The 14,517-nt window shown below is 48.2% G+C and overlaps 1 protein-coding gene across 3 annotated transcripts in view; it reads right to left on the bottom strand.

The window, feature by feature from the left end:
• LOC144111308 (ephrin-B3-like) overlaps positions 1 to 14,517 on the bottom strand; it is a 669,955-nt gene that overhangs the window by 560,121 nt on the left and 95,317 nt on the right. For 2 of the 3 annotated variants that reach the window (XM_077644568.1, XM_077644567.1), the window contains exon 2: positions 10,766 to 11,248. In XM_077644568.1, the coding sequence (XP_077500694.1) occupies positions 10,766 to 10,878 (113 nt within the window). In that variant the 5' untranslated portion in view covers positions 10,879 to 11,248. Of the gene's footprint in view, positions 1 to 10,765; positions 11,546 to 14,517 lie in introns of those variants that run through there. The other variant, XM_077644566.1, reaches the window with a different exon arrangement.

The following is a 14,517-nucleotide window of genomic DNA, read 5'->3' as shown; positions in this document are numbered from 1 at the left end:
CAGACAACGGCCAAAGCAAGCGAAGCAGTTGACCGCCGATCAGAAAGAAGGCAGGAACGGAGAAGAGACCAAAAGCACAGCAGCAAGACCCCTTCCTTCCGCCTCTGCCGCATCGAGGATCGCGTTGTTTGGCTGCGAGACAGCGAGAAATCCGTGCCTTCGGCAAGCGACCGACGCCGCCAGCGCTCACGGCAGGCAGGCAGGGCGGTACGCGGAAAAGAAAGGCTTCGGGGCTGACATTACAGGGTCATCCCAGCCGCCGATCGGCATGCTGCCAGTCCGGGGACTGCCAGCCCCCCCTCTCCTTCCCGTCCATCGCTGCTTCGGACGCGCTGGGGAGCACCTAAATGCGCTTCACGCCTAAATGGAAACCATTACGGCGGACGCCGCTGCCGCCGCGCCCGCCTGGGAAGACACCACCGCCAAGACGACGGCGGAGGATGCGACGCGGCGTGGCACCGTCGTCCTCTCTCGGTGCCAGCCGCCGTTTCTCCCTCGCCACGCGCGCGATGCGCCGCCCTGGCTGTCGAACGCAAGGACGCGCCGTATCTGAGTATCTAGCAGTGAGGCACACCTGTGTCTATAGACGGCCTGCGTCCGTACCGCTACACGGTGCTGGACTGCGCGCGCTGCACGAGCAGTGTGCGGGATTCCACGCACCAACGGCGAAAGCGTGTGAGGTATTTACGGATTTGTTCAATTGCGTTTTGTCTGAAAGGCAACAGAAGTATGAATTTTCCGAGTGAGAAAAGAAAGTGAGACGGGAATAGTAATAATAATAATAATTGGTTTTTGGGGGAAAGGAAATGGCACAGTATCTGTCTCATATATCGTGGACACCTGAACCGCGCCGTAAGGGAAGGGATAAAGGAGGGTAAATAGATAGACTGGACAACTTCACTTCCTTGCTCAGAGTATCGTTTACCACGTGTATATATATTTTAAACACTATTAATATCACTTTGATTAAGCCCACAAATTATAGACAAACGTTCCCCTATGCTACTTGATTTCGATTCCTGTTGGCTCCCCCCCCCCCCCCCCCCTCCCAAACACATCTATGTACTGCGTATATATAGTGCATTTGGTGATGTATCGGCAGTATAACGTTAGATGCTTGCACATTTTCGTATTTACTGCTGCATACTTGCTTGGTTTTTCCAAGTACCGCAGAATGTTGCTAAACAAATAAACACATGCGTTACCTAACTTCGTCACAACAGCGGCAATGTTTTTATTTCTCACAGGCTGCATCTGCAGAGCATGCATGCCTGTCTCAATAAAGTGTGCCACCCCCTCTTTTGTGCAAGGCTTGAACAGACGGCTGTGAAAAGCGATGAGATTGAGTGGAAACTTCAAACAAACGTCAGATTTGAACTCTGGGGATGTGCGACGGAACACCGCAAACAACAAAACGGAAGATGAAGAGGAACTACCCAGCAGTACGCAAATTCTACTGCTAGTTCTACAACGCGGAAGACAAATGAGAACAACTTTATAATTCATCAGCTTTAATCTTAGCTCAATAGAAGTTTCTTCAATGCGAAACACTGAGTGGTTATGGTGCTCGGCTGCTGGCCCGAAAGACGCGGGTTCGATCCCGGCCGCGGCGGTAGAATTTCGATGGAGGCGAAATTCTAGAGGCCCGTGTGCTGTGCGATTTCAGTGCACGTTAAAGAATCCCAGGCGGTCGAAATTTCCGGAGCCCTTCACTACGGCGTCTGTCATAGCCTGAGTCGCTTTGGGACGTTAAACCCCCATAAACCATCGATGCGAAACTCGGTTTCCGCTCTTGCGTCTACACAATTCTGGCGCATGTCTCCTAATCTCCATCTCTGAACGCGTTTCGCTGTGGGCAATGACTGGTCATAAGACATGCCGCAAGTTATTATTCTGAATAAGAACTCTGCCACGTCTAGATCGAGTCGAGCGCCTACTTACTTTTTTTTTATAGCAATAATGTTTCTCTAAATTTTTGCGGCGCAAAGTGCCCCCAGTAGCTTATTCCTTACTACCCAAGTTTCACGGCTGATCTGTACGTGCGCTCTAGCGTGCGCGCTTGGTTCGTGCAATGGACGTTTTACCTCCTTTTCTGAGAAATAAGCAAAAAAGAAAAGCATCCGACGTTTCCACCCTGTAGTTGCTACTTCCCCGCTGCGTTCGTGTTGTTTGTGAAAGAGAGATCTAAAACAGTTTAACGGAATACCATGTCCGGTGTATGCATCCCTGGCAGCCTTGGCGACGGCCTTAACTGGTGCTTCCAGTGTTCCAGAACTAAAAACAACCAAGATAAAAAGTGAAAAGTTAATAAAAAGTTAACAAATAGGTTGACCCTATCTGTTAGCGTGATAAGGGAATAGCGGGGGAAGAGTGCGCATGTGCTGAATGCTAAACCAAGGGCGTTATGGCGCCCCGCTATTCTTCTGTCCTCCTCCTAACCGACAGGGTCAACCTATTCTACACCTCCCTGTTGTCTCTTTCTATCCAGCACATCCAAGCGGCTTTCTACTTTCACGGTTGTCGTCGTTGTTATGATGTGCCGATATCCGTAAGGCATACTTTGCCTCCACCAGCGCCTCCCAGTGTTTTAGTGTGGTATTGTTTAAATCTTCTCTGCATTACACATGCATTGCACTTCCTCTTTTTTCGATTTATTCAAGATATCTCTGTTCCTGTTTCTTGCATAAGCAGCTGTGCTCTTGCTGTTTAGAGGGGAGGGGTAGAAAATTTTTAGACACTAACAAATTTAATTTTTTTTATGGTCGTAAACAGGCACATTCTAGCAAGTTTCAATCACAGGTACTGAGTGCAACATAATATTGGCCTACCTAGGAGTCACTTCACCAGCGCCTTCGCAGGCTGTTGGAGTTTTAATCTAGATGGAAGAGGGCGCGATACGTGCGATATGGCGGCATTAACGGCTGTGTGAACATATTACGCGATAGCCGTCTAAAAACCGTCGGCGTAGTAGTAATCGGCACCGCGTGTCGGAAATAATCGGGGGCTGCGTAAAAAAATCGTATGGAAATTTTTGGTTCTACTGATTGATTGGTGTGTGATACGCGATGACGGGTGAATGAAGCCACTGTAAATAATTGATTAATTAAATAAATGAATGAAAAAATAAAAAATCGAAAAAGGGGGCGCAAAGGTGTCACAATGCTCAGAATGAAAAGCCAATGCTTGATGAGGCTAATTAAAATCTAGAGTGTGCAATTGATCAATTAATTAATAAAAACAATTGAAAAAATAAAAAATGCGTTCAAAGGTGTCAAACCGCTCATAATGGAAACCTAACCCACTAAGCTATCGTGTCACACCCTTTATGGGTAGCTTAAGTGTCCTCTCCAATTCCTTCAATCAGCGCCCGGACAAAATATGATTGCTCATGTAAAGGCGTCAGCGAAAGGAACACATTCAGGAACTTCTCTGCGCTCATCTCATGGCAGTTAAGTGAAGTGCGGCTTAAGGAAAGGCCGACTGTATGCACAAGCTAACACAATCTGCAGAGGAATAAGAGAAGCTCTAAACGAACGCATGTTCCACGTTTGAGCAACCGTGGACGAATCCAATCTGCATGCTTGATGCTGCCGGTGTCGCCACTTTTCTGGCCTTGGCTGAACGACGTATGCGTTTAAGTCGAGGAAACAGTTCTTGGAAAAAGTAAAAGGAGCTCCGTTGGGGAAGGGGAGGAGGAGGAAAACAATGTTGCTGGAGGACATATATAGTGATAACCAGCGCAAATTGCTCAGTAGAGGCCGGTGGTAATCCGCACGGTGCGAATCGAGCTAAATATTCCAGGAGGAAAGGAAAGGTAGCGGCAGAGCTACGTGGGTACATCACGTGTTCTGGCACAGGAAGTCCGCATACGGCCCGATCTCTACAGTTGGGAGAGTGAGCGGTATCAGAGTTGTTTGAACTTTGAGAACAGTTTGCGTTAGAAAAGGAGGCTTTGTAGTGAACTTGTGAGTATTAATAAGAAGGTAAAGAGCAAAATTTTCCATGCCCATATCACGTCCATTTCACAACATTTTTGGGCTAGTCATGTGAATATCTTAGAACGTCCAGAGGACATTCGCTTCGGAATGCGGGACGTCTAAACATTTTCCAGATGTCCAACAGACGTTTGATCTTGTTTGGGTAATCAGTGACGGTGCTTTTCTCAAAACTATTGTTACTTTTAAAGGATGGGTTCCCCTCATAGGAGTTTGTTTCTGCACGCAAAAGCACTCAACTCATAACCTCCCGCAGGCGATATCCTCTCCGGCAGGATTAAGTGACTGACATCGAAGGCTGCAGTATGCATCTGCAGAGTTAAGTTTGTAAAGATGATGGTTTATGGGTGTTTAGCGTCCCAAAGCGACCCACGCTATGAGAGATGACGTAGTGAAGGGCTCCAGAAATTTCGACCACCTCTTTAACGTGCACCTGACATCGCAAGTAAAAAGGACGCGGTCGGTGAGAAAACAATCGCCGACGCATCGGAGGTCCCTCCGTGACGACGGCGACGCAGTTTGAACTCCGCGCACCGGGTGGAAACCCTCGCCCGCTAGCTACTGTCGCTTACCGCCAGCTGCCTGTGCCCCGCTCCTTTCATTTTTATTTTTTTATTTCTTTTCCCTTCCTTGCCTGCCGAGTCGCTCGGTGGCGCTGACCGAGCGCTAGACACGAAGTATACGTCAGAGCACGCGGACACGCATTCAGCGATGACTCTGTGCCGCCGACGCCGCGACGTCCCGCCGACGTCGCTCGCTGTCGCACACTCGTCGACTTCGTGTGCGGCGCATCACGGGGAGCCGCGTTCCTCTTGCACTGCCGCTAGGCCTGCGGCTCCTTTTCGTTGTTATTTTTGTCTGGCCATGTTACTCTGTTGGATGTTTGTTCTTTAATTCCTTATTTCTTTTCTTCTTCTTCAGCTCTTTCGTTCTTACCGTCTTTCTTGAGCGCTCAGCTACTGCACTTTGTGTCTGAGGTCGCCGGTGATGCCATAGCAGCTAGCAGCGCCTTGTCCGCATTACGCGTGTGTTGCAGAGACGTAGAGCAAGCAGCCCGGCGTCCCACCTTCGCGCTTCACTTCGATCTCAATCGCCCGCGTCAGACTTTTAAAAGGATTAGATGCCAAGTCAGAGTAAATTTTGCCAGCGACCTGTAATCTTCGTAACTGCTCTGATCTTCGGTGGGCCGCCGTCATTCCCATCATTTTTCCTGAAGCCTGTAGCTAAATAGCGTCCTAGTGTTGGCGTGCACCCGTTACAGAAAGGAAAGCTGCACAAAACATGCTACATTGTATGAGTTTTGACCGCGACATTGAAGGTCACCGCTTAACAGCAAACAAAAACGTGCCTATTATTTTTATTTTTTCATAAATTTAGGACCAACCGCTGACGTCAGTCGCATGTCGAATACTCTGAATTCCCTCATAAAACGAATAAAAAAGTCTAGGCACGTTTTGCCAATGCTTTCTCGCTGCCCACTTTCTTGCTCATAAGGTGTGCACAAAAGGTCTAGTGTCGCTGGGTGGCTGCAAAATGAATTTTCGAAATAAAGGAATCTAGCGGGCAGTCAGCACTTTTACCACCTCCTTTTCCGGCCTTATCTTTCTACACACGCATATGCGAAGGCAAAACCGTCGCTGTGCGCAGTTATGAATACAGCAAAGTTTCCCTCTCTCCCGTGTATGACAGAGCATATAGGTCGTGTACGTTTCCATCGCACCGTGCGTTGCAAAAACCCAAAACTGTGCCATGATCGTGTGCCACTTTGTATAGCCTTCCTGCATATCTAACGCTCGCATGGCATTCGTATACTTTTCAATTCAATATGGTTCGGTTTATGGAGGTTTAACGTCCCAAGCGATTCAGGCTATGAGGGACGCCGTAGTGAAGGGCTCCGGAAATTTCGACCACCTGGGGTTCTTTAACGTGAACCTGACATCGCACAGTACACGCGCCTCCATCGAAATGCGACCGCAGCTGCCGGGATCAAACCCGCGTCTTTCGGGTCAGTAGCCGAGCCCCGCAACCACTCAGCCACCACGGCGGCTCAATTCAACAATATATTCCTTTATCTTCATTTCATATCGCTCCATCGAGGCAAGGCAAATAGAGAGATATCTGCGGTTGATGATTTCACTGACAGCCAATCAAGATACCTCAGGCAGGGAGCTCTAAAAAAATGCTAGAGCTTGGCACTTTCCCCCTTCCTGACTATATTCTTTTAAAACGGAAACCAACTTTAAAATGTGGTCTATTTTTTGCCTCTTTTTGCTGACATGTTCAGTCGACCGCAGAAGTTTACGGTACGCGTGTGCTCAAGAAATGGTTACTGTAGCTCTACCTCGCGGCCTACTTGGTAATGCTACCGGTGGGTGGAGCATGCACGCCCGCTCAAACCTGCAGGCATTTCAGGTGATTGGCTCGCGTCACTGCGCTGGAATAAATTAATTTTCCGCACTACCACACCCCGTAAACTTTTGCTGCTGACTGTACACGTACGAAAGAGACCACACGGATGGTGGCTCTAGCTCAGACGCAACAGCTAACGGCTCGAGAACATCACCAGATGCCATATATACTGCGGCAATAAAAATGGGACTCATTACATGCAGCAAAGCATTATAATCAAAAATCATCACAGAGAGGAACGTTGTTTTCAGTTTTCTTTGTGGTCATGTACAAACGGAACACTCATTTCTTCAGTCAGAAGGCTTCCAGACGAACGCAACGAAATAGCCATGGAGTGAACCGTCAGGCAATCTGTATAGTACAGGTACGACATCTAGTCTGTGACAGCGCGAAACTATTTTCCTGCTGTATAGGTTCCCCTCTTGCTGGACGTAAATTGCAGGGGGTCGCCAGAATTTTCTCTGATTTTCATGCTACTACCTCGGCATCCATGTCTGCCGTTGTCTTTCAGTCACTCGAGTGACTGTTTCAATCTAAAACTCTCCGGCCTTCGCTTCCTTTCGCTTCTGGTGCAACTTAAAATGGAGACACATAAAAGCGTTCCTTTTCAATTAAGAGCGCTAAACATCCACTCCGCTTTCCTTGCTGTCAGCTAATATACTGTTTCTTTTGTAACAGTCCGAAGAGAAATGTTTAAAAGGTTTGGCATGCAAAAAGATCAGAGCAGCGTTTAAATTTGCGCGGACTGAGCGGGGGCAGTCCGCCGCTGAAACGGCACGCAGTGATTTGCTAATCCGCAGGAATCGTTCCGTCGAGTGAAGTCGTGGGTTCGATTCCTGGCTGATCATGCACGGAGCTATTCCTTGATGAAAGCAAGGCCCAAAGACTGCGCCATCGCTTGTAGTCCGCAATGTGCGTTGCAAATGTAAACGAGGGGCTATTCTCTCGTTTAACCTCTATTTCGCTGTAGTTGTGTACGTGAGGGAGCCGTGTATGCTTCCAGCACTCGTTCCTTTGACAGAAAAGGGAACACGGTGAGCTATATACAGGTCGATAAACGGTAGAAAACGGGACGATTGTTTATTCCCAACAACCTTTTAGCTTCGAAATAAAAAAAAAGGGGGGTAGGGTTTTGACGTGATTAAACCGAGTAGACGTGGGAAAGAATGCGTTCATTCTTCGCCTCTTCTTTCTGGCGTCCGCATTCTTCTCGCTCTTCATCCCCACACGCTCTCTCCACCAGGTGGCAGCTGACGCGACGCTCCTCCGAACTAACCCGTGCTTACCCGAGTTAGCCAGAGGCTTCATACAAGATTCCTGGCTGCAACCCGTTAAGTAGCATTTTCGCACTAAAAATATGCGCCCTTTTGAATGCTATATGCTTGACAGTAAAGCAGCAAATAAATCTTTATGAATGACTGCATGAATAGAAATTTATTCTTTAAAAAAGAAATCCAGATTTTTTTTTTCTGATAGCGATGCAGAGGTGCGTCTCACACGCACTTAGCGGCCTGCCTTCGCCGTATCAGTGTTCTACAATGAGCTCTACGATAAGTAAGAGTGAATACACACCTGTTGCCCAAATGTCTTTCCTGCATATCACTAAAACGTCTTTGCCACATTTTTCTATCTTCTCGATATTAACTTCAAGTGCCGTTCGCTCAAACCACCATGCACATTGTATCCTACGGGCCTACTGCTGCGAAAACGCGACAGGCAGACGTGACAGTAACTACAGACGCCACTCTTCGCAGATATATATAATATGACGGGGAGTTGTGTATCGTCGATCAGTTCGCGTTCTGTTAACGATAGGTTAGTTGGCGCAATACGGCGATCGTGTACACGACCGGAAGAGCACCGACGTTGGATAACCAAGCGAACACACCAGCGTGCTCGGATTCAAGTCGTCCGACAATGGACCAATATCGTTTTTTACTGACCGCAGAACGCAGAACGAACTATAACTTGAGGAAGCGCACGTGGAAGTCTAGGAAAAGGAAAAAAGAATGAGCAGAAAGAAAGAAATATGGATCGAAGGAAGGAAAGAAAGACTGAAAGAAGAAAACATGAACTTATCGTGACATTTGGCCATACTGTCCACAAAGTAGACGGCGAGAAAACAAATGTAATCGTCGACTAATGCGGTAACGGATCAGGCGAGTGCTCCATCGATTAATTTCGAAGATCTCTGAAGATTTCGAAGATCTTCGAAGATGCATGAGGCTCAAAACGAGAAGGCGCCTTTGTATGTATGGCTGCGACGGGCTCGCCGGCAATCGGCTAACGGAGAGTATACAGCCAGAACGAACATCTACAAACAGCGAAAATCTGATGACTTGTCAGTTTACATTCACTGGCGAACATGCAGACCCAACCGGATATACCTCGGAGAAGGGATACATTTCCGTCAGATTTCGTTGCGCAAGCTTTGTCTGCCAAGCGAGGTGCCCCAGAACAAGTTGTTTTTCTCCCCAGAAGAAACGATGACTGACTCGCACTCAGCGTTCGAACGTGATCGAGGGGGGGAACAGACTTGCTTGCTTCGAAAGACATGAAATACTTTTACGCGCCAACAGTGTCGCTTGACGTTACGACCCAAAGGTTCACGCCCAAAAAAGTCGTACAGTGAGCTAGACAATCGTGCATAGCCATAATTCATAGCGCGCTTTCCCAAACGGCTACGAGAAAGCCTCGGTTATATGAAACATTTTTAGGCTTTTATGCGCTCCTCTGTACACATATGATCTTCGTGCAAACCCTCTTTCGCTTGCATTTCATTGAGTTGTAATATTTTCATTGCCTGGAATAAACAGCGTATACTGCGAGTGGCAGTCATGTTACAAGCGCATTGCCAACCAGAACTATCTTAGCGTGCTAATCGAAGGGCCGAACAATGAAAAGAGGCTCCGTTGCTGAAAACATTGGGCCCAAGGCAAGACGCAGCGAGAAGTAAGAACAGCTTACAATAATCCATTTGAAGCTTCCAAAGCTACGCTGCTTAAACGGAAGTGGTGCCAGGCATGAATCCGTGGGCCTTGACAGAGGATTTGCTTATGAGATTATGCAGACTGGAAGGCGCTAACAGAGCGCTCGGACGTCTAAGAGGAATGTAAAGACAAAAGGCTGCTCTCTGCTAGGAATAAAGCTTTCCTTCCTCGTAGCCTACCGCCACCGAAGAATCGTCCTTCAAGTTAAGCCGTTAAGTGATGGAGCGTGCCAGCGCAGGCTTCCGCGCTGACCGTTAGGGGCCCCCGCGTTCAAAGGAAACGGTCCTTCAGCATCGACAGCTATGCACGGTGTTTCACGTTGCACTCGCAAAAAAGAAAAAAAAAACCTACAATCACTGCTGGAATGTGGAGAACGGAAATGAGGTACTCGCGGAAACTTCTTTCATGATTAGTGCAATAGATGTGACATAACAACAGAACGGTTGCGCTGTCTTTATAAATACCGCACAGTTTCCTTTTTGTGTCTTTGGCGATCTCAGAGAAACGTCCACAATTAATAAAACTCACTGAGGACGTGGAATGGCCCTTAATATTGGATGACAGCATTTTACAGCGATAGCTGTTATGCGCCTGTCCCTGGCTTCTGCGTCGCAGCCGGCCTAACCGGTGGGTGCGTTAATGACATCACGTCATTAACGCACCGACCGGTCATTAACACATTCACCTTATATCACTATCAACCTGCGTCGAAAAGCCTACGGGTGGCTCTGTTTGGAACAGCCGCCTGCCAGTGCAGGGGTGCATCACGTGACCACTACACCAGCTATCGCTGGATCTCCCGTTACATAGTCGTAACCACCCAGTGAGGTTTTTCCCTCTTCAATCATTCAAATAAAGGCTTAAGTATTAATAGCACGTATAGGGCCCACGAGCGGGAATACCTGTTGGAGCTCAGCGGTGGTAGTAAAGGGATAGCGCGATAATGAATTCGCAGCGAAACTTTTGGTTCATACCTGGTTCACACTAATACTAACCAAGTGAAGTAATTACAATATTTAAAACAAACTTCAATTTCTTAGGAGAACACCGCGTCGACTGAGCATGTCGCAGTTTCGAGCCGTTCTATTAACCATTCAAAGCAGCGCATATCCACAGCGGTTAAGATGACAGGAAGAAGCCATCATTTCGCGAAAGTCTACACATATCTGGACGCTTAATTTGTCACCCAACAAATTTTTTCTCTCTCTGTTGTGACAGCGAGTAGTAGAGTGGCAAGGCACACGTCATTCAGAAGAGAGAAATCAGTGGCTTCCGCTGTGGAGAGTCTACAAGCACTGATTCAGCGGAACAATGCGTGTTTTGTCGGCAGAACGAAAAAAAAGGAAAATGAAGGAAGGGCAGCTCACTTACATTGGGTTGGTGACGTTCCAGAAGATGTCGACGAGCTTCTTGCACCTCGCTGGTCTCGGACCAAGAAGCAAGGCGGCAACGGCCGCTACGAGAAGCACCAAAGCCGGCCTCATGTTGAATGAGATCACTCCGGACACAACCGCACACAATCAAGGGACCTCACTTTCACCGCGGGAAGAAGACGACGGGAAGACAGACGCGGTCGTAGTAGAACGGGGGAGGGGAATGGCAGACACGCACAATACAAATCAATGTGGACGGAGGAGGACTTTTGCTAAGTTATCCGGAAGACGAAGACACCACTGGACGACGCACACTTGAAGAGCACAACACCGGCGCGAAGACCACGCCGAAGGAGAGGATGACAGCGAAGGTGTTGATTGGGAATATCGGCGGACCTCCCAGTGGCACGAAGTTGACGACGGCGTTCCTCAGCTCCTGTCCGTCGCCGCCGACTTGGGACGGGAACTCGCCGGCCTCACACTGCAAAGGAAGCCACCACATGAGCGCACGTGCAACGGTTTGGCTCTTCGACTCTCTTTAAACGTGTGAGTCAACCCTTCTTCTAAACTGCGGCGAAAAAAAAACTCGCTAGGTATACACAATCCGCGTGTAGGCAGTGGTGTTAGAGCACGGAACTAGGCAGGCTAGGTGTAGGCCGCTGGTAGGTAGAGGAGAGCAGACGACACAAACTCTAGCGCAGAGCACAGCAGACGACGCGCCGCCGCTCCACCGCCAACCACCGCCACCGCCGCGCGCGCACAACCGAACTCGTCGTCTACTCGCACTTCGGAGAGCGCGCGCACCGCTGTGCGGGCAATCTCGACGCCAGAGCGGCCCGGCCCGAGAGCGCGCGCCGCGCGCGGATAAAAAAAAAAAAACTTAAACAAAACGTCCCGGAGAAAACACGAGGGGCGGGCGGGGGGCAGGGAGGGTAGAGCCGAGTAGCACTGCCGCTGATGTCAAGTTGTGCTTTTTTTTTTCCTTCTCTCTTTCGCGCTTCTGGCGGCGGCAGCGCGCGGCAGTAGTGCAGCGGCGGCAGTGGCCGTCCGGTCTCTGATCTTTCTCTCTCCTTGCCCTTCCCTGCTCCCTCTTGCCTGTCCGGCTTATAGGTGGCTCACTGCGTTTTGTCTATTTGCGATTTTATTCATTCGGCAGGTTTTGAGTGAGGCCCGAGAGTGCGAATAAAAGCGAGAGGGAAAACATGACGACGACGACTGCCCACCGCCGCCGAGCCGGCCGCTCGCACGCAAAGCGACGGAGCGGACAAAACAAAATGGGCGACCGCTGACGCCATCTGACGGAGAAAACAGGAACGGAAGCCCGCGCGCGTTCGGGCGTTGGAGACGTCGCGCTGTAGTTGCGCTGCTCTACGCCACGGTTCCATGGAGAAGGCACGCTTTCTCGAATGTCAAAACGCCTTCAACTTTTGTGTACGCGGTGTTTTCTTCTTCACTTTATTTTTCGCTGAAATCAGAGAAAAAGAAGCCGAATCGTGCTCGAGGCAAAAAGCAAGAGCGGCAACGTGTGTTGCCGACGGGCGTTTCTATTCAGATGGGATGTAATCGATAAACATGAAGAATACCTCGCGCTCTAGCCGAGACATTGCGCGAACGGAAAATGTGATACAAAAGCGCGTTGTCAAGCGTTTCCGGGAACGGCGGAGATTGCCTCCTTTGACGTCGACTGACACGGAGGGGATAACGAGGTGAAGCGTTTTTTTTTTCTTTGATCGCAGGCTGCGTTACTTTTGATTCGCACGAGGGCGCCGCCACATCGAAAGAACCGCCAATGCAAGCCAGAGCGCGGCAAAGCTCCGCATTCCTTTGCTGCTGTTCGCCACGTTTGATTGAATTATACGTTCTAATTTCTTCTTTCCTTACTTTTCACCAACACTTCTACCGTTCCTTTGATCATCGGGAGTAGAAGGCGATCCTTTCTAGCGGGAACAGCGGCACACTCTCTGTTGTTTTGTGAAACGTGAGGACGCGCTTAAATATAAATTCCCGAAGGACTGGCCACTCGGGTGACGAGAAAGCAATGACCCAGCTGGCCTGAACACTAGTCTTTCTGGACAGCTTTCTTACTGCACTCCACCGCCGCTGTACGCATTCTCGTCAAACCGAAACAAAACAGAAAAAAGACGGGCAGACTCAAGAACTGCAGAAAGCACAGGAGAAAAGACAGAGATATCGACACTTGTCTACTATTTAAAACTAATTGAGGTCAACGAGGTTATGGGTGCATGCTTTTAAGGCCCTCAAGATGTTTACTTTTCGCATACACCGATGCACCCGTCTGTTTGCTTTTTTTGTCCTTTTATTTGCCTATGGAACTGCGGCAGCTAAGGCGACATTTACCCAGGACTGATGCAGTTGCGACATTGGCGACAAGAATGCAGTGATAGATGGCATGGCCAGGCACCATTGTCAGTGACTACAGACCACTTTCAAGGAGAATATAAAACTACTGAATTATCATTTATCGAAGTACTGATGTCATAATGCTCACATAATATGTAGTGTCAGCGTGTTATATATACTAAATCGTGAAAACCTTACTGAGGGCTAGGAGCTTTTGAGGAATATTCCGAATTAATTTTGACCGCCTAAATTCATCCATTCATTTGTTCTTTATTTAGTTCGTTTATTAATTAGCTAATTAATTAATTCGTTGTTTCGTTCATTCGTTTATTTACTCGTTCCTTCGCTAATTCATTTCCTCAGTCACTTGTCCGAACGGTGCCATGAAAAAAACAGCACACGACAAAACAGCATGCGTCAAATCAGCGCAGTAAAAAAAAAAAAACAGCGCAGCGACAAAACAACACAGTGAAAAAACGGCACAGCGACAAAAAGCGCAGGGAAAAAATACCATGGCGACAAAACAGCACAAGGAAAAAACAGCATGCGTCAAAACAGCACGCCGGAGAAAACGGCACAACGACAAAACAGCACAGCGAAAAAACAGCAGGACGAAATAAGAGCGCAGGGAAAAACAGCACGACGACAAAACAACACATCGGTTTGCGCGCTACAGCGCTGCTGGAGGTGTAAACTATCATAGCCATAAACGAATGGTAAATCACAACACAATTCGACAGCCACCTTTCCAGTTAGCGATTGCTCGTTTCAGACTAAGTAAGGAACAGGGTATAGGGTAATGTATGCGACCTCAAATATCTACTTTTTTTCTGGCGGGTTATGGAATGAATAACGCGGAAGTAGTTGTTCTGGAAGCATCGATTCTACGGGTTGATCATCATGATGCTGAATTCGGGCAAATACACCCGACGTAGAGCTCTGGATGTACCAAAATTCCTTATTCTTCAAAACTGCCGCTGTCGGCAATTGAATCTTCAGCAATTTTGTTTGGAGCGAGCTACGGGGCCCTCATACACTGAAAATATCGAGTATGAAATGCTTACTTTTAACGATGGCAAGATTGTCCGAGTCGAGATTTTCAGGTTGTTTGGTGTTTACCCAGGACGGTGCACAGTGGTTGTCTGAGGAGAAGCCAATTTTTTTAAAACATCAATGTTCGAGAAATTTAACCCTTTGGTCAGGCACCACAATAAATACCTAACCTAACCTAACAAACACGGGAGGAAATGCACTGAAGCAGAGTTGTAGAACAAATGCAGGGAATTTGAAACAAGCACGGTCTATACATAACCACTAGTTCTGCCAAATGAACCGTTCAAGCAACGTTGTTCCTCAATCAATGAACCAGTCCTGTTTCTTAATGAACCA

The sequence above is a fragment of the Amblyomma americanum genome, chromosome 11 (assembly GCF_052857255.1).
Source record: "Amblyomma americanum isolate KBUSLIRL-KWMA chromosome 11, ASM5285725v1, whole genome shotgun sequence".
NCBI lineage: Eukaryota > Metazoa > Arthropoda > Arachnida > Ixodida > Ixodidae > Amblyomma > Amblyomma americanum.
The sequence above is the reverse complement of the archived record's forward strand: the minus strand, read 5'-3'. Positions and strand labels throughout refer to the sequence as shown.